Source organism: Amphibalanus amphitrite, unplaced genomic scaffold, assembly GCF_019059575.1.
Source record: "Amphibalanus amphitrite isolate SeventyFive unplaced genomic scaffold, NRLGWU_Aamphi_draft 000301F_arrow, whole genome shotgun sequence".
Classification (NCBI taxonomy): Eukaryota; Metazoa; Arthropoda; class Thecostraca; order Balanomorpha; family Balanidae; genus Amphibalanus; species Amphibalanus amphitrite.
Genome location: NW_024881796.1, coordinates 188854 through 212175, shown reverse-complemented (window position 1 = coordinate 212175; position 23322 = coordinate 188854). Strand labels below are relative to the sequence as shown.

The 23322-nt window shown below is 50.0% G+C and overlaps 2 protein-coding genes across 3 annotated transcripts in view; one reads left to right on the top strand and one right to left on the bottom strand.

The window, feature by feature from the left end:
• Window positions 1–6912, top strand: part of LOC122387866 (max-like protein X) — a 39571-nt gene extending 32659 nt beyond the window's left edge. For both annotated transcript variants that reach the window (XM_043378452.1, XM_043378449.1), the window contains exon 5: window positions 4797–6912. In XM_043378452.1, the coding sequence (XP_043234387.1) occupies window positions 4797–5528 (732 nt within the window). In that variant the 3' untranslated portion in view covers window positions 5529–6912. The remainder of the gene's footprint in view (window positions 1–4796) is intronic.
• A 13149-nt stretch (window positions 6913–20061) lies between these two features.
• On the bottom strand, window positions 20062–21878 carry LOC122387890. Its single transcript, XM_043378542.1, has 2 exons — window positions 21771–21878; window positions 20062–20883 (listed from the first exon to the last, which is right to left on the bottom strand). Exon 2 carries the CDS (start codon window positions 20870–20872, stop codon window positions 20402–20404), a length of 471 nt encoding a protein of 156 aa, XP_043234477.1. The 5' UTR covers window positions 20873–20883; window positions 21771–21878; the 3' UTR covers window positions 20062–20401.
• Window positions 21879–23322: the final 1444 nt, after the last annotated feature.

Here is a 23322-nt window from a genome sequence, read left to right as displayed (position 1 = left end):
AGGGACCCTCCCACCTTCAAAAAAGTTAATGAATTGGCATGAAAGTGATGTCCCTTGGTTCAGAAAGAGCGAAAACGAATATCTACCAAATTTCACCGAAAAATATTCACTGGTTTTCAAGATATTAGGTTTTTACTTTTGTTTACTTTTTGGGATCTCCCTGTTACTAGCGACTTTATTTGGAAGCAATAATTTGGCAGCCTTAAAGAGCGGCAGACGTTGCGCGCAAAGCAGCGTATACCACCACGTGCTAACGATGGTTTTAGTCTAAGATTTAAAAATCGTTAGATCTCCGCTGACGTCACAAATTCTAAGGGGGCATACCAATGCACTAGCCCCTTAGAATCCGAAAACTGCAAGTTTGAAATTCCATATCTCCGAATTAAAGCATTTGTCGATGTTGTGAGTGCCCAAACCGGTATTTGCAGGCCATGGCCACCAATTTGGCTATCTCAACTCAAAACTTATATTAAGGTGGGAGTGTCCCTTTAAACGGACTCTTATTTTTAGCAGTAAAATAAAGCCAGTCTATACCAAAGCTCATGTTTTTGTAGCATCCTTGACGTCCAATTTTGCTTTGCAATTTGGACACTCTAGATGCTCCTCATTACGAATATCACAAAATTTAAGCTCGGCCCGCCATATTTACGAAGTTACGGAGGTTTGAATTTCAAGGTCATTTGGGTGAGCCCCTACGATTTCCGTCAAAATTTGTGTACGGACACTCCAGACGCTCCTCATTACGAATATCGCAAAATTTAAGCTCGGCCCGCCATATTTACGAAGTTACGGAGTCACAAAGTTACGGAATTTCAAGGTCATTCGGAGAGCCCCTCCGATTTTCGTCAAAATTTGTATGCGGACACATTACATGCTCCTCATTACGAATATCATAAAAGCTAAGCTCGGCCCGCACTATTTCAAAAGTTAGAGATGTTTGAATTTCAGTGAGTTTCAAACGTCAGTAACTTTTGAAATAGTGCGGGCCGAGCTTAGCTTTTATGATATTCGTAATGAGGAGCATGTAATGTGTCCGCATACAAATTTTGACGAAAATCGGAGGGGCTCTCCGAATGACCTTGAAATTCCGTAACTTTGTGACTCCGTAACTTCGTAAATATGGCGGGCCGATCTTAAATTTTGCGATATTCGTAATGAGGAGCGTCTGGAGTGTCCGTACACAAATTTTGACGGAAATCGTAGGGGCTCACCCAAATGACCTTGAAATTCAAACCTCCGTAACTTCGTAAATATGGCGGGCCGAGCTTAAATTTTGTGATATTCGTAATGAGGAGCATCTAGAGTGTCCGTACACAAATTTTGACGGAAATCGTAGGGGCTCTCCCGAATGACCTTGAAATTCAAACATCCGTAACTTCGTAAATATGGCGGGCCGAGCTTAGATTTTGGGTGCATCGTAATCAGGACGTTACGTACTATCCACTGACCAAGTTTGGTCCAAATCGTAGGGGCTCACCTGATTCCGAATCTTAGATTATAGATTAGGATTCACTTACATCTAACTTGACGACCGTGTGTGTTCCGATGTGTCACGGATTAGTTACTTTTACATGTGCACACATTCAGGATTTGCTGTCATCTCGAAAACGGCTGGTCGCTACTCGCTGAACCGATAATCATTTGGATTTATCACGATCAAAACAAGCCGGCTAGATGACAACCTCTACAAGTCAATTATTCAACCTTTAAAATGTGCATACACAACTGAAAAAAGTAAAATCTTGTACTGTAAAGTATTCTTTATTAAAAACACAAGTGAAAATGCAGACTCTTGCAATTACTCTGAGAACGGGAAGAGCAATAAATCATTGCCGGTAGCCGCTATAGTTTAGTTGCGGTGTCTTATTTCAAGCACATAATGAAACAGCCTCGTCATAATTGTAAACCCTATAAGAATTTACTCTTGTGCTCATTCAGTGAGTAAAGGAGCGAATATGGAGTTATGCTCACCAATCAGCGATTTTAACTTACATAATTTGAGCACAGTGAGCGGCTGGTCTTCTTTTTGAACAGCTTTTTTTCCTTTCATAGTTGTCATTGGGTTGTCAATGTCATGCAATACCTATATGCGAGAGTCGTACACTAATCAGAAAAGTCAATTAGGTCTTTGACAAATAGAATATTTATATAAATCATATCATATGTGATCTAGATCGATTGTTAACAGCAAGAAGGTCCCACTGTAAACCTATTTTTATATTGTTTGCATTGTGAGTAAACCTCAGATTTTGCTTCTATTTTTATTTCATCCGTTTAATTGCATTGGCATTGACTTTTATTCCATTTATTTGATTTTAGGTTTGATTGTATTTGTAACTTTGGTCAATTTAGGTAAGGTCAACTCACCTAGTAGGTTTCCCGCCTCAGCCATATGAATTCGACAGGTGGATGGAAGTGAAAGGGAAACCCATTTCGGATAGAGACGCGCCGGCTCAATACATTAGGTCAATATATTATACAGGTCAATATATAATAATAGGTCGTTTTATATTATCTGAGTCTGGTTGCTTTTTGCAGGATTTGGATGGTTGTGTTGAGCTTCAGTGCCTGCCCAGTGCCCTGGGGCCTGGGCCCAATCTTTTAATCGCTATGGAAATGATTTTGGAGTATTGGCATAAGTGCAGCTGCAGAAAGATGAAAAGGCTATTTTATTTAAAATGATTGAAAATGTTTTTTACCCACTGCAGTCCATTGTAATGCATATATTGACATTCCAATAATCTTAACAGCCATTGTGCAAGCATAATGTGTATTATAATAACTTATTATGAGTGAGTACATAGGCATAGGAATGGGGGGGGGTCATACTCATGACCCCCACTTTTCAGCCATTTTTTTAAGTAAAATATTTATTTTTTATTTAAATTTAAAACTAAGAGCAGGAAGTTGTTCAGCAAGGTGAGATGGGCACAAAACTGCAAAGAAATTTTCTTCATAGGGGTATTGGGGCTCCCACAAAGTGACATTGAAGTTTTGCTCCCCCCCACACTTTTTGTGAGGCTCCTATGCCCATTCAGATATGTAGATAATGTATGAAGACTCTCCATGACATGGATTTAGGATTATGTGGTTTCTACGTCATTGCAAAAGTGATGTATGAGTGAGTATAAAGTCAGGCTTCTCATTAAAATGGAAAAATCTCAGTATGAGCAGTAGGTACCTAGTCCCATCCCAGCGGCTAGCCTGTACCTAATGCTTCAGTTGTAAGAGGCTTAACCCTCGCCCGTATTGGTGTTTTTCCAGCCGCGAACGTATAAGGGGGGGGGGGGGTCCGTTGGACCCCCCTTGCCGTTTCGCTCCTGATCGAGCTAGAGCTTCGCGGAAAAAAACAAGCGTGTTGCCCGTGACGAGAGGAAGCCGATGATACCTAATTTTAAGGTCCTAGGTCATTGGTTGACCTTGCAGGTCAGGTCAATGACCCAAAAGTCAGAAAATCGGGACCTGTTAGAACGTCGTAAAGTGTGGCTGCTATGGGGTTTTCGGGGCGCTGATCACGAATATCATGTTAGTTTTGATCACAGATGGTGTCTTTATGCATTTAGTCTAGGTCGGGTCAGGTCAGGTCAGGTCAACCAGTAGGGGTCCTGCCGGGTATTCCTAGTAGGTGTCAACCGCCTCTGACAGCTTCGTAACATGTTACGAAGGCACCAAAACTACTTCGTAAATGTTCATATGGTTGCTAAATTCGAATTCAGCTCCAAAAACTGGCCTAGAAACATGTAAAACTCGAAAAAGTGAACCGAGGTCACCAAAGGTCAATGACCTGACCTGACCTTCAGGTGACCTTGACACCCACCCTAATGCATGGGGGCAACATCATATCACATGTTTGAACGCTTGAAACCACGAAAAGACTGCAAACGCGCGGCTAATGCGAGCCGACATACGCCGAATCGCGATTCCGGCCAAACATGGTCTCGAAAAGTAAGTCACAGGTCAAAGATCATTGGGGTCAGGGTCATGAAATTTTCAGGGTATGTGTAAAATTGATTAACGCGAGGGTACTGAAAGTTTCGTCGCGATCGGCCGCTTTTTACGTGAGTTATTCGCGAAAAACCATGGGGGGTCCGTTCGACCCCCCTATACGGGCGAGGGTTAAAACCTGCTGATGATCTTTTATAACCTAACATGACCTTTTTAGTGCCTGCTGGGCATCAGCTTCACCCTCTCCATTGCCTATGAGTGGAATGGCTATGTTTCTATAAATATTTTGTGGTTTGATGTGTTTGTTCAAATTAGCAGGCATTTGTACTTTTCCCCTTTCCTTACTATGGTGAAGTCACAAAATACTGACTTCAAGTCACAGATATTGATATGAAAAAATCTGAGAGATAGAAGTTGTTCGTATTGATAATTGATATCATCATGCAGTTCACTGAGTTTCAAAGTTTTACAAGATAAGCTGTAGGAGTAAGAAAATCCCAAAGTTTTTAGAGACATTGCTTCTTAATTTGACTTGGTGACCTGACACTAGGTGACCTTTTTTTTAGACAGTATTTCTTAACTTGACCTGGTGACCTGGGGTCAACAATTTTACACCATATAAAGTTAATGTATGCATTGCTTAGCTATGCCTTGTTTTGCTGCGCCATGGTTTTATTTACCATGCCTAAAAAAGCAAAAACCAGGAGTACCCAACCCCCAACCCCCAAACCGCCAACCGGCATAAAGTTAAGTGGTAATAGGTGAGACAATATTTGTTTTACTACAGGTGATGTTGTGTTTTCCATCTCTCACTGTCTCAGCATGTTTGACTGTGATGCCTGTCTCCACAGCCACGGCGGCCAGTGATGTCACTGCGCACATCTGTCGAGCTCGGTGACCCGGCGGACATGTGTCTGAAGCGCGAGCCGCCGCTGTCGCCGCCGGCCCAGCCACCGTTCTCTCGCTGCTCGTCGACCGGCTCTCTGACGGCCGCCGGCTCGTGCCACTCGGCGCCCGCTTCTGACGACGAGGACAGCGACAGTCGCACGCACACCCAGACATACAAGGAGAGGCGCCGAGAGGCACACACCTTCGCCGAGCAGAAGCGGCGCGACGCCATCAAGAAGGGTTACGACATGCTGCAGGAGCTGGTCCCCACATGTCACGCGCAGGAGGGCGCCGCCGGCACGCCCTACAAGATGAGCAAGGCTGCCGTGCTGCAGAAGTCGATCGAGTACACGCAGTACCTGCTCCAGCAGAAGCGCCGGCAGGAGGAGGAGCTGGCCAGTCTGCGCAAGGAGGTGGTGGCGCTGCAGATCCTCAAAGCTAACTACGACCAGGTGGTGAAGGCGCACCAGGCGCGGCCGGGCCCGCAGGACGCCCAGGTCTCGGACGAGGTCAAGTTCCAGGTGTTCCGCGCAGTCATCGACAGCCTCTTCCAGTCGTTCGAGGCCAGCGTGTCCACCAACAGCTTCGCCGAGCTCTCCGGCTCGATGATCGCCTGGATGGAGGAGGATGTCAAACCGCAGGTGCTGCGCGACACCTGCGTCCGCGTGCTCAGACAGATCAAGCCGAACCTCTAGCGGCCAGTGTGCCTTGGCGGTAAGCAGCATAACGCGTGAGTACTGCTGGTGCGTCTGCTGTTGTATTCTCAGTTTTAGTGGGAGGCTGTTCGAATCATGGATAAGCCATGCGAGTGGGTAGTTAGCTGTGGTATATCGTGTGCACCATGATACGGGTGCGAGCGGAGGTGCTGCCCTCGGCCCGGGAGGCCGGGCACCGCAGCGCCCTCTGCCCTTCCTTCACAAACCCGGTACGTGCCAGGAAATGTTATCGCACTCGTGTGTGCGGCACCTGTTTCAGCCGTCGATGATTTAAATGTGGTCTGAGGCACCGCTCAATGTAGCACCTGTGTGAGCTCCATACACTAAGCAGTAAGGTTTGTGCGGTAGGCTATAAAAGCAGCTCAGGTTTGTGCAATAGATCACTGCCTCCCTCTCTGTAAAAGTGCATATACGAAGCTCGCTCATCCTGCAGTCCACAAGGTTAGCAATGACCAAAGTGGATGAAGTCAGTGTAAACAGGACTTTACTGTCCCAAATGTTTTAAATTTCCAAAGCACCGAATTTCTAACGTGCGTAATAAGTTTTTACGTTCACCCGGAATTAAACGAAACTCGTTATACATAGGACATCAGACGAGCTTTGGCTCAGCTTTTCAAGACGCTACAGTTCGTATGGTTAGATAATCAAGTTAGCATTATGACCTGTCTGAGGAATAGAGGCTATTTTTGATCTTATGCAGGGTCCCAGAGATCGCACATAACTAATTAGAAGTGTACGCTTTAGTCAGTGACGAAAAGTAGCTGCAAAGTATGACTGTTGAGTAACAATCACAGCTTTTCGATTGTGGATTTGTGTACCTGAACAATGGGTGGACACTTGTTATCAACAAAATTAAGTTTTTCCTTTGCTTGGCATAGGTCAGCGATTTATTATATTGGCTGTTTTCAGCAGTGCCTACAAATATGGCCATTATGAGGTTAACATTTCCTAATTATTTTCTAAATATAGGACTTATGCCTTATTTGGTAATGATTCGGAATCTATATCGACCTTATGTATTACGAGCGTCCTTTTTGGCTGTTATAACCATGGTGGCTATGCTGTTTATTCTCGGTCCAATGGCCAACCAGTAGCTCATAAAGTGCAGGAGTTGTTACCAGCTGAGGAGTGTGAGTGTATTTGTAATTCTGTTTGTCGAGTTTGTGCAATGGTACAGTGTTTTGTGAGTGGTGTGTATCGGGAAACTTCTTATTTTCTCCTCTTTTCTCGACAATTTCTCTGAATGAGTTTTTTATTACAACACTAACGCTGCCTTATCTCGGCTAGGCGCTGCAGAGGTGTGTTGTACGGATTATTGTCCATTAGATGTACTGTGGTGGGTAAAAATATATGGCTATCCTCAGTTAGTTTCTTATAAATCGAATGGAACACATAACACTAATGTGGATGGATGAAGGGTGACTGAAACAAGTCGCGTACGGTTCCGATGCACTGTGTACGTGAACTCCATTATGGGGTCGGATCTATATACTGTATTGTATGTATTGGAGCTGCCTTGGTTCCACGAGTATAGTAGTTACTGGTATCAAGGCTGCGCAGTGCGCGTGTATAGTTGAAAGCAAAAATCCATTACCCGTTCCATCTAGCCGAGGATTTTCAAAATCTGGTCACGCGCTTCAGATCTCAGCTGCACTGGTTGCATTTAGCTTTTGTATTCCTTTTACATAGTCGGTCTACTCAGAAAACTAATCAAAGGTTCTGCTTTACCTACGCATTACAATTCTTTGAGCGTTTGCATTCCGATATATCATCTCCGATGCCTCCACACCGCCATGGTGAGGGTAATCTCCGCACTGGGAGACCCGTGCCGCCGAGTCGGCGCCCTCTCAAAGTCGGAGTAACGCGGACAGCAGCGGCCGTACGTCAGAGGCGTCTCATAATTCGGCTGACGCGCGGCTCCGAGGCGTAGGGCACGTTCTGGGAGCGATGACATATCTGTGTCGTTAAGTCTGAGCGACTGTGGCGCTCAGCGGCCGACCGTGCCGACTCAGAGACACCGCGCCGGCGGGACGATTGAGACGCCTCTGTGACCACCGCGCGCCGTGACTTCTAATAGCGGCCTGTTGCAACGCTGAGAGCTGGACTCACGTCAGGACTTATTTAAAGCTGAAAAAGCTTTTCAACCTGAGTCTGGACTTGAATATCTGATTTTACGATCTGTTGCTTGTCATTGGGCTCCCATTATGTATATGCTCTCATCTGCCCCCACATTTCTTAGCTCACTCTGCCAATGCCGAGATGTTCCCCCATCTGTACTACCTGCCGTCCAGCCTCGATCTGCGTCCGTCCATGTTCGGTGGTCAGAGTACGCCGGGACGTTCGATGTCACGTCGCTGATATCATCGGTCGGGGTTTACGGCGCTGTGCCTCGTCGATGTCATTGTGTCGCCACCGTCCCAGCGACAGTGGATCACGTGCCCCGGGCGGCGGGCATCCCAACGCCGCGGGGAGGCGCTCGGCAAGGGGGGAGGGGGGAGGGCTATCTGGGGAACAGGGGCAAGTCGACAACGAATTGAGGAGAGTACGGGGTCATGTGATGGAGGGCAGCTGAGCCGGGTTGAGGGAGTCGGATCTGAATCATGTTGAGAGGGTTTGAATTAAACTGAGGGGTCAGATCTTGTTTGGGAATCGGATTATGCTGGTGAAAGGGAATCAGGATCTTTGGTAATATAAGGGCTCAGGGACGGATAATATCTGACTGATAACCAGTTATTATTGATAAGAAAAAGTGCAGTGATGATTTCTCGAATGTATTATGTAGCCAAAGGATTTCCTTGTCAGTCTGAAAATGGCTTTCTCACTCCATAACTGGCTGGTCTCGTGAGCTGTGATCGATGCGGGGCTAATTTGAAACAGGAGTCACCTAGACGCACGATCGTGCGTGACCTAAAAGGTATAATGGCGTTCAGTTTGAATATGTCGGATCAGGATGGGAACGATACGTCAAGAGCTCTTTGTGGGTGCAAGAGACCTGAGAAGGCATTGTGCTAGAACAAAAAGGAGCGCACATAAAGAGCTGGTGACGCTGTCGTGTTGGCCAGATCAGCGTCTGATATCGCCGACGTACACGGCGCCTGCGATGATGAGCGGCGCTCAGGGCGATCACAATATTCCATCGGGCTGGGCGGGGCGCCCTGATGGAAGATGAGCAGCCCTGTTCTGGGCGCTGGTGCCCCGCCGCGCCGGACACTGGAGCGGGGCGGCGGCCGGCGCGGCGCAACGCTCTGTCGCGCTCTGTCGCGCGGTGTTTTATGGCGCCTCTCGGCCGGCTGATGCGCCACGTGCCGGCCACTGGTCCGCGGCACGGTCTCGCCCTCCGTCGGGCCGGCGGTCTGCAGGACACAGTGGCGGCACGCGCCGTTTTTACACGGCGCGCCGCCGTCGTGAGCGTCGCGCGTGTTTTTGGCAGGGCGCGCGCCGCTCTGATGGATCGCACTACCGCTGGTGCCGGTGCCGCCGCTCTCCGGGCCGGCCGCGATACTGCCGCTTCATCGGGATTAGGGGCGTGTGCCGGCTACTGGGATGGAGCGGCGTGCCGATCTAGGGTACCGCCACACGCACGGCGCCCAGGGCTACCGCAGGAGACCGGCGCCGGTCAGCGCGGGTCGCCGCACAGGTGCGGTCCAAACGTCTCGCTGCATCAGTAAACCTGGGCCAAAGGTCGGCTGAACCGGTGCGACAGCTCAGCGACCAACCAGCGGGGGACGGCCTAAATCAGGGCATTATCAGCGCCGCGACGGGCCCGGATGTGACTGAACTGACGGTGCATTCGGCCAATGGCTCTGCACTGCAGATGTGGTCCACCATTTGACTCAGAAGTTATCTGGTGTTTGGAGGGCTTCAGCTCAAAATACGAGTCGGTGCAGCCGCACAACTAGTTGAAACAATCTGAAAAAGTGTGTAGTTATTCCACTCCAATTTTGTATCAAGTGGGCCGGCCATTGCCACCTCCTCCATACAGCTTTCTCAGTTCCGCTCTGGTTCTACTTGCACGTGTTTTCTGCACTTCAGCGGCTGCTGAAGAACCGTGGACATTGAGAAGACCCGTGGACACCGGAAACACCCGACGCCCTCTCGGTCTATCTATCCGTCCGTCCGTCTGTCCGTTCTTCTATTTCTATCCGTCCGGTCGTCTCGTTTCGTCTCGTCTCGTCTGTCCGTCCGTATCGGCCGTGGCGATCGGCCGGGGCGGGATGGTGATACGGTCTGATTGGGTGCTCAGATGGCCCGATAGTGAACGCTCGCGCCGGCCGATCACGCTGCAACAAAGACCGGACAACGTGATGGTACAAAATCCGCCCCCCAGACGTCATTATACGCTGCAATAAATATAGTTATAAATCATGATGTTATGGGGTTGAAAAATTGCCTCCGTGTGCGGCGCGGGTAAGGTGATTGATAATGTTTGCGTTATTGATTTGGTGCCGTTACGTGCTCGTTGGGCAGACGGTTTGTACTTGCCGCCGAGCCGCGCGGCCACCGCGGGGGACAGTGCAACTGCAGAACACCGCTCTGCCGGCCGTTACTGTCCGCCGCGAGTTACGGGAGCAGTTTTTGTCCGCCGCCAATTGTAGACCACCGACAGATTGAAATCGATGGCGCTTTTAGCGCGGCTTCTGTTCGCTGCATTTAGTCGCCATTTTATGCGGCCGGTTTTCGCCGAACGCTGTTAAAAGGCGTTTCCAGGCGTCCGCTGCAGCTCAATCGTATCTGGGCCGCCAATCGCGCCTGTTCGGTGACCGCAGGTGGACAATCCGTCAAGGGGGGCATTTTTCTTGCAGCAGCGCGCCCCACGTCACGGAATCCTTGTAATGAGCCATTTTACAGCACTAATTTCGATTCTATCGAGTATCAGGCGCCTGCACGTGTAATGCATCTTTGAGACAATGTCTGCGCGATGGCGAACGGCGATATTTCTGGTTTTATCCGGCAGCTAGTGAGCGTCTTCTACGCCTTATCGATCTCCGCCTCTATCGATCTTTGTAAATGGCGGCTAAGATCGATCATCTGTCCATGCTGAAAGAGGTATTCCGCAACAATAAATCTTCGACAAGCAAGCTTATTAATTACTCAGCAACAGATATCTTTTCTGTTTAGTCCAGATTAGGAAACGCTGTAGTTGGCCGGCTTGTAACCAGTCAAGGAGCGACCAATCAACCTATCCGGAACCTGAGCTCGTCAAGGCCAGGACGACGTCGTGGTCCAGCAATCAGCCGGCGACGGGAGCGGTGGGCGTGCATCCTTCGATCGGCGACACCCACAGACCGACTGTGGGGCCCTGTCGGTGGCCATGGGTGCCCGGCCACGCCCTGCCGGCTGTCATCGGGTGCTGTCGGCACGTGCCGCCGCCGCCGCCGACTCCCCGTCGTCGCAGCGATGTACACCCATGCTGCGCCGCGAGGTGCCCGCAGTACCCTGCCGCGATCGGCCGCGCCGTGCTCCCCAGCTGGGCCATGACACGGCGACTCGTGCTTTGCCTGCCGGAGGAACCCCCATGACGTTCCGTGCTGCGCTTGTGCTATGCCACCACGGTTTCCCTTACCGGCGCGGTGGCCAGCGCTGTCCTGGGACGCCAAGCTCATGTGCTGCACTGCTATAACACCACGTGTTTCTGTTACCAGTGCCGTGGCCAGAGCCGCCCTGGTGCCGGGCTGCACTCCACCGTGGCCTAATGCGCTGTTATCTCTCGCGCCATTCAATGGTGTTGCAAGCGCGGCGGAAGCGCCATCATGGGTCCTCCTGCACTCCTTTCACCGTGACGTCACGTGTGCCGAAATCGTTTCCGTTTAAGCAACACAGACGGACCGTGCACTCATCCCGCGTCCTCGCTGGGCTCCTCTCGCCTCGGTTCGGGCGCCGGTCCTCGTGATGGAAGTGTTCGTGCGGCGGATGTCAGCTGTTTGTGCCTCTAACGGACGGCGCTCCATTCGGACTCGCCGGCAGGCGGCGCGCGGCAGGGGCGGCGGCGCACGCGCCCTATCGTCCGCCGTCGGTCACGACTCGATCGGCGGCGTTAATTGATTCGTCGGAGGAGCGTGCGCGCTGTCGACGCTTCCTCGACAGGGGAGCCGCGGACAGGTGGGCGCCGCCTCCCGGCGCACCGACCAGAGGTCGCCGGTGTCAGACTGACCCCGGGCTGGACCCGGCGCCCCGGTAATTGTATGACGCAATCAGGGGCCGGAGAAAAACGGCGCCGCTGGCTCGTGTGCCGGCTGTCATGGCGCCGCCGATGGCCGCAGCTGATGAATCGCGCTAGGGTCGTTACAGAGCTCGATAAATTTCATATTGGCTCGTGTTTAATTTTAGTGGGTGGAACTCATCAACTCCAGCTGGGTTAATCAAGCGACCAGAAATTATAATTGAGATGTTAAATGGGTGGGCGAACGCTACTCCTGCCACTTTAGGCATCGACGGTACTGCACAAGGCATAGGGCGAAGGCGGCACCACGCAATATTACCGTGTCATTGATGGTGCAAATCACGATACAGACTCTGGCTGATTAATAACGCGCTTAAAGTAGCCTCATCCTAACGGTAAATGCCACCCACTTTTTGCAATAACACTTAAACCGAGCCGTCACAGCGGGACTGACTGATCCTGACTACACTTCAGGAAAATGGGATTATGCAATGACTCGTAAACCGCTAAGTCCAATCTGTCATTGTATCAGTTTACCGCCTGACGGAGCCGTCAACTTAACCGCAGTGGTAAGCGCTGAATAGCACCAATAAACAATGTTTTAAATTTAAGAGCCGACTTCTGTTGGCGCCACATCCACTTGGGCAGGAGGATTTCGGACGAACAGATGACGTCACTCCGGTGCCAATCCGGTCAGATGGTGGGAGCCCGCCATCGCACCTGGTCGTCTGCTCTTAGCTGGCCCCGTCGGCGGACGGACAGATGGTGCAGGGCTCGTCACGAACGGTGACGTGCAATGCAACCGTGTCAGTCAGCAGTGTCATCCGCGACAGATCTGTGTCACATGACACCTGACACCGTCCGGACAAACTCTGTGACATATCGGACACGACCTCACTTGACATACCGGAGAGCACTCGAGTCCAGCCGCGCGGATTACCGGCCGGCCAATCGACTTTTAATCCGTGGGAGCGTTGCCGACCTGCCGCGTCACCTGACCTGCACTGAGAGCTCTCTGACAGCGGGCCTTGGACGGCAATGGCCCGTCATACGGCGGCCACTGCGCTCGGTAAGTGGCCCGCCGGCCGTCATGGGACCCGATCGCCGGTCGCGATACCTCCAGTGGTCGGTACAGAGCAGAGGCCCGCTTGGCGCTCCACAGCGCGGCTCCAGCGTCCTCGGCGACCAGTGCAGCGGCAGAGCTCACGACCTGCTGAGCACGTCAGACCAGATCAGATCAGAGCGCTGATGAGTGCACCGGAAACGCCTCAGCGCCGCCGGGAGCGCCCGACGGCCGTCTGTGCTGGAGCACACTGTCTGTGACGGAGCACACGGTCTGTGTGCCAGAGCGCACGGCCTGTGTGCTCCAGTACGGAGCACCGCCGTTTGTGCTAGAGCACGCCGTCTGCTCCGCTGCAGGTGGCGTCTGCTCGGCCCGTCACTGCCATGTGGAACATGTGGCGTCCCGAGGGCCACGCTTACCTCACCGCCGCGCTGCACCGGCCTGCCGCCCTATCTCCGGGCACATATTGATTTGCAAGGTCCGCCGGAGGTCAGGAGCGGGAGGAAGGGGGGGGGGGGGGCGAAGGCCACGCGGCCATTCATTGGCCACGCTATCAATGGCGCGGGCCGTGGCGCCGGATTACCCGAGATCAGCGCGCGCCACGGGCGGTCTACCGGTAACAAATGGACGCGCCCGCCGGCCGCCGACGCCCGGCCGCAAAACAGGCAGTGCCGGTGACCCGCGCCGACCCGGCGCCGCCGCCGGCACCGGCCCAGGGATTAGCCGGCCCGGTGTGACACGACCCAGCGGGATGTGGAGCGGGGGCGGGCGGTCCCCGTCCGTCCGTCCCTGGCACACCGCCATACGGTCCGCCCCGTCACCGATGTCCTCACAAAACTGGCCACAAACGCCCGGTTTAGGGTCGCCACTGGGACTATCCATTGACCACTTCTCTTCGGCCCACCGTTACGGCTGGGTCACTTATTCACAGCCCCAGTTCACTGCTACTTTCCACGGTTTAAGAGCCTTCTGTCTATGGCTCTGGTCCTCTCCGCAGCTGGTTAGGGCAGAATGGAGCGTCCCCATCCGCCCTGTGGCCTGCGGTCGGAAGAGTTTCCTTTGGCCGCTCAGCTCTGTGACAGACATTGAGGTCCGTTGCGGAGTGAAGTTTGCACTCAATTCAAATCCGGCCGTAAATTTGGCTTATTTGTCAGTAATGATGATCACGGACAGCAAACGGCTCCGGTGGGGTCCCCGAGCCGTCAGTCTCAGTCAGGCTTTCAGCTGCGAATATGGCTCTTCAGCTGATATATCTATATGGGTTTTTATATCACATCGCTGCACTTTCGGTCTGAGATAAGTCTCGGGAAACCTCAACTACTCACAAATAAGTATTCTAACTGCTAAACGCAATGCATCGCTCGCTATCCTATTCATTTACGTTCGCTTTGGTGTGAAGTAAAATCAACGTAAATAAGATTATATTAGCGATAAACAACATAACCTAACCAGTACCGATTATGGGTTGTATGAACCACAGTGTAATTATGTCGTAAATGTGGTGAAATTCCCTATAGCTTTGGCAGGTTGTAAGTACCGTCCAAGCAGTTGCGTCTTGCACCTGTGTGTTTCTCCATGAGTAAAAACTACTGAGCCGAAAACTTGTTTGAAGGTGGGTCTTAGGCAAAGTTATCAAATTATCTAAAGCATTGCGAAGCTCCTCGACTACCTACCGAAGCTAAAAGCTTCTTTTCGTTCTGTTTACGACCACCGAAACCCTTCAGCCGCGCTCATAATTATCGCTGATCCTGTACAATATCAAAATATTGCATTTGCATGCTACAATTAGTTACTTAACCCTCGCGGGCCCGGGGGGCGTTTTTCGCCCCCCTGGCGAATATTTGCGATAACTCCCGAACGCTTAGGGATAGGAAGGCAAAACTTTCAGTACCTTTTCTCCCATCAATTTGACATCTTCTGAAGTAAAAAATTTGGACCTAGCCCCCTTGATGACGTCACAAGGTCCATTTTTCCAGACCCCTGCACGGCAAACTTCGGCGTCACAGACGCAAACTTCAAATAGCTGCTAAAAATAGAGTTTTAGAGATAAAGACAAATTACGAGCACGGCTGTGTAGCGTTTGACCTAGAGAAAAATAGAAAAATAGTTTTGGTGACCTGAGGTCAGAGGTCAGGTCAACGACCCCGAAATGTGGTTTTAGTTTTTCGCAAATAACTTCGACAAAAATGTTCCTAGAGCTACGGCAGTGGTACCATCGCATTCGCCTTGTCAAGCCGCGTCGAATGATATATATTTTGTTCGGAAAAGGTCAAGTTTCATGTTGACCTCATGTGACCTCGAATGACCTCTGGTTGACCTTGACACATGAAAGGTCGTTAATGATGGATTTGTACCCGCTGATCACGAATCTGGCATCTATTTTCCTCTAAGCCTTCATTTAGAGCTTCCGGATGGCAAAATTGTCTTATTTATTATTACTAACTTGAATCAGTGAAATAGCCTCTAGCAGGGATACTCTTCTGTGACCTTGACCTTTGAGCAGCCTTGTATCGTAAGATGAACCACAAATAGGGAACTGATAAGCCTCAAAACATTTCAAAACATCTTGGAAGTTAGCACGCAAGATGTGCGAAAAGTGCCAAGTTTGAGGTCAATTTTGAGCGTGACCTTGACCTTGACTTTTGATTTGGAGCACATTTTCAGAATCCTCAGATTCTCTTCTTTCGTTTGACACCCAATTTTGCCGGTTTGATGCAGCTTGCCGTCCTCTAGAAGGCTTACTTTGAGATCACTACACATGTGCCGGTTTTGGCCTTTGACCTTGACCTCTGACCTTGAAAATTGACCTGAGGTCAAAAATTTTAGGTGCATTAGAATCGTCTCGTAAGGACCTTTCGTTTGGTATCGCTTTTGTTTCCGTAGCTCCCTTATTTACGGAGTTAGACAGGGGGGGGGGCGAAAAACGCCCCCCCCGGGCTGCGGTGGTTGGGATTACCCCCCGGGCCCGGCCAGGTTAAAATATACTATTTATGTAAGGGACCCTCACAGCTTCAGCTTCATCACAGCGTAGCAGCCGTTCTTGACGCAACGCACTATACTCTCAGTATCGCTGGTTACCCCAACCCAGCTGCTGTGTTCACATAGAAACGGTCCCTGTACCCGTAAGAAGGTTCGGCATATCGACGACCATCATATTTACTGAAACGCATCGCTCCAGCTGAACACATCGCGAAGTAATGTGTGACGTTTCATGTACTGTTGATAGAAATGACAGCTATGACCCGGTGTGAAATATTGCGTTGGTCTGCTATAAGAAAACTTAGCATACTGCTCGGCATATCTGGACATGATGTCACGCATAAATGTTTGCCAAATTAACAGAAAACTGCCTGGGAAGAGGTATTGCTAAAGCTACGGACAACAGATGGTGCTAGAATTTGTTCCTGAGCCAGTGCAGGTCACAGGCTATACTGGCTGCTAGGGCGCAAGAGAGCAATTAACATTCTTTTGAAGAAATGTTTGTAAGTTACGCGCTACGAAGACGGACCTGAGCGTTATGCAAAAATGCTTTATCTTCACTTGAATTGTTTACGTATCCACACGATTCGTGTGCTTATGATGGTGTAAGGTAGCTTTGCTTATGGCTAGTGAGCTTATAAAGCCAGATTAGTGATAATTGCGAACGTGTTTATGGAAAACAAGATAAAAGCCACCCACTTAAGAAACTCGAACTGCACCCAGTATTCCCCGGCAAAGCCCTCCAACAAACATTTTAGGTAGCTGGTGCGCATTGAACGACGCCACCGGATACGACAACGACGCCAGACGTGATGACATCACCGGATGTGACGTCATTGCATCGAAATGACGTTACAATGGGCAGATGTCTGTCGTCTGCAGTGTGCAGTCCGTGCGCTGACAGTAACAGGTGCGAGGCTGCCCTCTGTGGCGGGCGTTACCGCGACGGGTCACTAGGTCACGTCAGTACGTCAGGCTCACGTCAGACGGGGGACGTCTGTGGGTCTGACGGACCGGCGGCTGGTGGCGCCGCCGTCTGAGTGAGACGACCGGCCGGCGCCGGGTCCGGCCGCTCCCCACTCCGGTGATTTACCGTCCAATCATCATCTGCCGCCCGGTCCTCCGGGTTGTGGCCTCCGATGACGTCAGAGGTGTCGGAATGCCATCGAATGGCGACAGGCTGCTGGAAGCTGCGAGGTTCCAAGTCCGAGAAAATATGGAGACGTTCTGCTATGCGAAATGGGTAAAATTACAAAATACAAGGCTCGAAGAAAGGCTAAGCTTCGTCCTTAGCTTACCGTTTCATGAGGATGAGCAGCGCATTTTAGCTCCGTCAGGCCAGGCGTCATGTGAGAAGCCTCAACGGTTATTTCAATTTATTACCCAATTCATAGTCAAAAGACACGTTCTATTTTCATATTAGCGGATCAAACTTGAGGTAGTTCTATTTCCAAGCTGGCGAGATATGGAAAGCAAACGATATTATCCATCAGGCTGTTGCGAAGCCAACGTTACATACCTATACACAGTATACAGTAACACTTCTTCAGCAGTGCGTTGACTTTCTACGATAACGATTCCGTAGCATATTTAAGAGCTGCATAAATAATTACAATAAATGTTACAATAAACAAACAGTCATGCTATTTTCGTCACAATTTCCGTGAGACTGGTGCCTTATATTAATGAAACGGGCTCCGACTAACGACCATGTCAATGTCAAGAAGTTTTTTGTTTGTTATTTCGTCATCATTGTAATTTGTCAAGAATCTTAACTACTAAGATCACTTTTTGGTCTTAATCCTACCATACCTTCCTCAATAGCTTGACCACCGATTTGCTTTTACATGACCACAGCCAGCGCAGAAACCATCAGCACTTATATTTGATGAGGATTTCACTTATCGACTGAATAATGAATGCGGCAACCGTTGGGATTTCCAAACGATACTGGACCACCCAGCGAGACTGGGGCCGGAGAAGCCTTTTACCCTGCCTCGGATCCACCACTCGCGATGCATTCCAGTTCGGCGGATATTTCGCCGCCGGTCTAATGCAGTCAATATCGGGGGACGGATCCGACACGTGCCTTGCATTGCGGGACATCGCCCGGTGCAGAGTGGGCCGAGATGTCGCGTGCCCTGGACGTTGAAGACACGGGTACCGCGCCGGCACTGTGACCTATCCGTGAGCAGCCGACAGAGGAAACGTTCCTGGTAGTCCAGTCGCCAATCCCTTCGCACGGTGTGGGCTAATACCGCTGAAGCTACTTACCATCGACTGTTTCTCTTCCACGTCGGATGTAATTTTTCTCAATGCTTACATTTCAAAGATCTTCTTGGCGTCCATATGGCTGTCAATGGCCATCCCTCAGAGGCTCCGCAACTGCCCGGTAGTTGCCAGGAGAGGTTTGAACGCTTTTCATGTGATACACTGAACTTGTCGATTGTTCAGTCAATCTGAAAAATGAAAATTTCTGTTGAGCAGCATTTGCGTCCACGATGGTCTGAAGTCCTATTCCAATGAGACGACTTCAGCGCAGCACTCAAGCAGAACACAATTGACCGGTCAATGTCCCATTTCATGTCGATGCCGATCTATCAGCGCAGCCGGCATTACATGTCATGTTGAGATGGGTCTACAAATGCGGACGGTATGCTCGTCTAATGCATAACTATCAGCGCCGGAGAGCACGACTCCCTGCCAGCGATCTGGCGATGATTGACGTGACTTGGACAGTGGTGAGCGGGTACAGAGCACTCGACCTTGTACGCCCGCGGCGAGGCCACAGCTAACACCCTCGGTCTGTTCTGTCCCGCGACACAGGACGATATGACCGATGACGACCGATCTATCAGACACTGCAGTCGCGGTCCCGGGTCACTGCGGAGGTCATGAGTGGTGATAGAAGGGGTGGCCTGGCATCCACGGCTGACTGATGATTTGCGGACTTTTTACTGAAGTTTTCCCATGGTCATGAGGTGCTGCTTGAGAGCTGCATCGAGCTGTTTCAGCGCAATATGATTTTTGGTCACAATGGAAGCAATTCGATTGTTGAAACCTTTTCGTATAGATTATGTATTGTTTGGTGTGCTCAGGCACTTTAACAGCTCAAGTGAATAAATGGCAATTGAACATGTTTGGAAAATGCCTGGAACTCGTGCATAAAGCCAAAATCCTTGCGAGACTGAATGTCTGATTCAGAGAGTACCCTAGACTGCAGCGCCGATTTGGGCGATAGCTGGAGACTGCAAAAATGGCTAGGAAGATAACAGGGTGGAGACTGCAACCATGTCCAGGAAGCTAACAGGACGGAGAATGCAGTCATGACCAGAAAGCTAACAAGTTGGAGACTGCAATCATGGCTAGGAAGCTAGCAGGATGGAGACTACAACCATGGCTAAGAAAGAAGAATCTAACAACATGGAGACCGAACATGAAGCTAACTGCATGGAGACTGCAAAACATGACCAGGAAGCTAACGACATGAAGTCGGCGCTCACAAAGGCAATACTGGCAACACATTTATCACCTCCGTAAAACAAATTGATTTTACAGCATCGACATTTGTCATTTGTAATAACATCGGATCCGAATCGCTGAATATTTGAAATAAAGCTGGTTTGGAATATGCCCAAAAAACTGTGCTCAGTGCCGTACCTGAAAGGTGAAGGCTGCCTTTGAAATATATCGGCGTTATTTATCTGGGAGATAGCCCCATGACGTTTCTGAGTGACGGCTATCACGCAATGCAATTGAGTCGTCCCTGGCGGCTGTGTGGAAGTGCATTCTGGACACGACACAGGGCCGGCTGATTTATATAAATGCAGTTGACGTAAGCTAATGGAGAGACAGCTCTCGGTCCTCTCTGGCTTCGTCTGCACTGGTATGTTGACCTGCATACTACATCGAGAGAGTGGGCGAGAATAAAATACCGGCCATCAACCTGTCGAAACTCTAATGGTTCTCTTATAGACAATAACTCAATAGTGTTTGACTCTGCAGTGCCCGCCTGCTTCTCCAGGAAATAGTGAATAAGTATTCCGAGCCGAGGTGCGTCTCGCGGCATTATGCATTCAGCTAGAGTGCGATCATTTAACATTATCTTATCGTGCCGGAGACACTCTTGTCGCGTGTTGGCCTGTCGCTGGCCGTGATAAATAATGGACTCCATTCCATGTGTCGGATGTCGTTAGTAAAGGAACGACTTCAAACATTCCTCCAGCAGAACAACGATGTAGGATATTCATCTCAGGCTATCTCTTCACTGTAAGGTGCAAATTGTGCAGACACTGATGAAAGCACATTCAGAAGCTTAGTTTTTTATTCAGCTTCGTCAATGATCACAGACGATTTGTCTGGAACGGTGCCAAAAGCATAAAACAAGCCAGAAATAACAAAGTCGCCAAAATAGTGGTCTAAAAGGAATAAAAAAAAGTCAATGTTAATAAAAGTGATGAGTAAAATGAGCAAACCAACGCATTAATGCCAAACCAACCGACGGGTGAGATCAAACGATGAGATCGGAGAAAGACATTTGAAAGAGTGTCGAGATCAGATGCGCATCGCTGCCCCGCTCCTGAGCGGCGCGCGACGCGCACAGTAGCTGCCTCTTGTCGGTGTTAGTCGGTCCAGCGCCGGTGTTAGTTGTTAAATTTTGACGACAGTGGTGACGATCTGCTGGTCGGGCTGCCAGTTTTCTGGGAAGCACTGCATGGTGGCCGATCTCAGCTCGGTGATGCGGGCGGCCATCAGAGGCGGCATGGTCAGTCCGAGTCTGTAGAGTAGCAGCAGCGCCAGCCACAGGTCGGGACAGAGCCAGCGCAGCGGGCGCGCCGGCAGCAGCGCCGCCGCCAGCGAGTAGCCGCGCTCCAGCGGCACGCCCAGCACCGGCAGCGGCAGGTGTTTGCGCAGCGGCCAGGCCGACCAGCAGAGCGCCAGCTGCAGCGGCCAGCTGAACTGCCAGCCGTCCTCGGCGCCCTCGCAGAACCAGCGCGCCCAGTTGAAGCCCAGGCTGATGCTGACCAACATCACCAGACTGGAGTCGATCAGGCTCCACTCGGGATCCGGCGGGCCCTTGGCAGCCGCGGGGGCCGACTGGCTGACCCGGGGACGGCGCATCGCCGGCGAGTCTGCACGGACGCGCATGCAAACAGGTCAGAGGCGTCCCACAAAACGACTTCAGGTCAAAGGACCCCCCGAGACAACAATATTTCCGCAGAGGAATTATCAGACCTATACTTTGCGGCAATGTAGATCGTAGGTGGAACAATATAAGTGCACAGCAAGCTCGGGCGACATAATTTAAACCCATGTAAGCACCATAAGTCGATTACTAAAATAACTCAATTAAATCGCACCTCTTTGTGCTACCGCAGAGGGCGTGCAACACATCATCTGAATACCTGCGCAGTGCACATTTACATTCTCCTCTTATGAAAAGCCGCATATGTGTACGCCCACGAGGTTAATCAGTACCCGGAGCGTAATCCCGACTCCCGGCTGCCCGCTGACGTACTGGACTGTGACGATCGTAATGGCGCCGTAAGTCGGCACCGTGCGTGGGTACCCGGTCGCTCATGCAGCTGTCTGGCGCGTGGGCCGTCAGCAGAATGCTTCACTGGCTCCACGTCAATTTAGCGATTTTATCGGGTATTTTCGAGCATCACGACTCTTGTTACGTAGGTGGCATGCGATTGCAGCGTGCCAAGCCAAACAGCAATCCATAATATGACGTAATGCCGCAAAATTTATGCATATTGCATATTGTCATTCAAGGAAGCTCATAATTGTGCTCAAACTATCACTTTACGATCGATTATTACTAGTTTGGATGTGCTATTCACGTCTAAAGCAGATAGTAATGAAAGTTAATTACCAAAAAAACAAAATGTGTTGCAGAAATCGGTCAACTGAGCGACCAATAGGTAGGAAGCTAAACATTAAGAGAATGGCAATTGTCTGAACAGTTTAATCCCCCGTAAAATACATATAGATAGAATTCAGCGTAGATACTTACAAAACGATTCTTCCCGTCAAAGATCGGAGAGCGAAGAACGCCGTTGGCTGCCGCCCCTCCCTCGACCCCTCCGATGTCACCGTCTGACTGACCCGCCGTGACCCGACCGGCCCCGCGTCTGTTCCGGTGACCTCCGCACCGAGGGCTGCTTCATAAACTGAATGACTGTATTCTACGAAAACAAAAATAGCTGCTGAATCTATAAAAAAGAAGAAACAGTTTTATAGAAAGGAAGCTCAGCCTCTGCTCAAATGTGTACACTTCGATAGGTGCATGACTCCAATGAAGTAAAACTTCATCAGATACTTTCAGATTTTCGCTATTTTGTTGCACCTAATTCTTTAATCCTTTATGACAAAGGCCTCGTAGGTCATACGCCGCATAATTTACGGCCCGTTTGAAAACCCGGTCGGTTTTGCTGCTGGAGGGTGTTTAACAACCCCTTGCATAGGTGGAGCTTTGTGCCGAGCTGGGGTGCCCGAGCTCTCCCAATTCCACGCCGGCTTGGCTTTGGAGCCGTAACAGACGGCAGAGGTCAATGTCCCCGCTAGGGCGGCGGCGGATTAGCTTTACCCGGGCACCCCCAGGTCGGCACAAAGTCCCACATATGCCCGTTTGCGGTTTTTGGCGAATATCTTACCCCGCCGTTTTTGGCATATCTTATCATACTCTCTTTTCTGCACTTGTGAACATTTCTAAATCAGGTCTCTAAAGGTCAGGTCACCGCGTCAAGTGACCACACCTCAGAGAAGTTCTGATGCTTCCCATAGCTGCACCGAGGAACGGATCGACGAATCACTTTGAAACTTTCAGAAATCGATAAGGGTATGCATAAAATGCATCTCTTAGAATTTTGATATCCGTGACGTAAGGTTACATCAAATATGTGAACTCTCCATTATAATTCAATGGGAGAACATTAAAATGCGCCTGTTTTGGACGAACGCCATGCCAAACACTCAAACATCTGGTTACAGGTAAGGTGAGGATAGAGTATCGAATCGATTGATTGCACTCGTGACCCCGTCTTTCTATCCGAGGTCATCCCGGGTCACGAAAAGCATCAAGTAGTTTTCGCTAACGACTTTTGATAAAGGCATGATAGAACGATGAAAACATCTTAGATGTGTTTCACACCTAAGAGCTGGACGATGCGGATCGACTGATATGCACATCACCTATTTTCGCACAGGTCATGACTTGACCTGATGTCAGATCATAGTTCATTCGACGCGTATCGAAGAGCGGTAATAATGCCGTAATAATAATAATGCCGGTAATAGTAAGCTCGTGCAAGTTTTGCTTCAAAAGTAAATGCAAAAAAAAAAACGTTTCCGTAAAAACGTCTCTTTCGGCAGTTTTTGTCATCTGCAGGCTAAACCGTAAACCTTGGTTCAAATCTGAGAGAATTGCTCAGGAAGAGTGTTAAAAGGGGCTCCAAATGCGGTTTTCTGCGGCGCTCTATCTCTATTTATTTCTGAGAATTGTGCGCCAGCTTGTCGAAAATTATTGTAGAAGACGAAATTTTACCATTGATGACTTCTGCTAACCT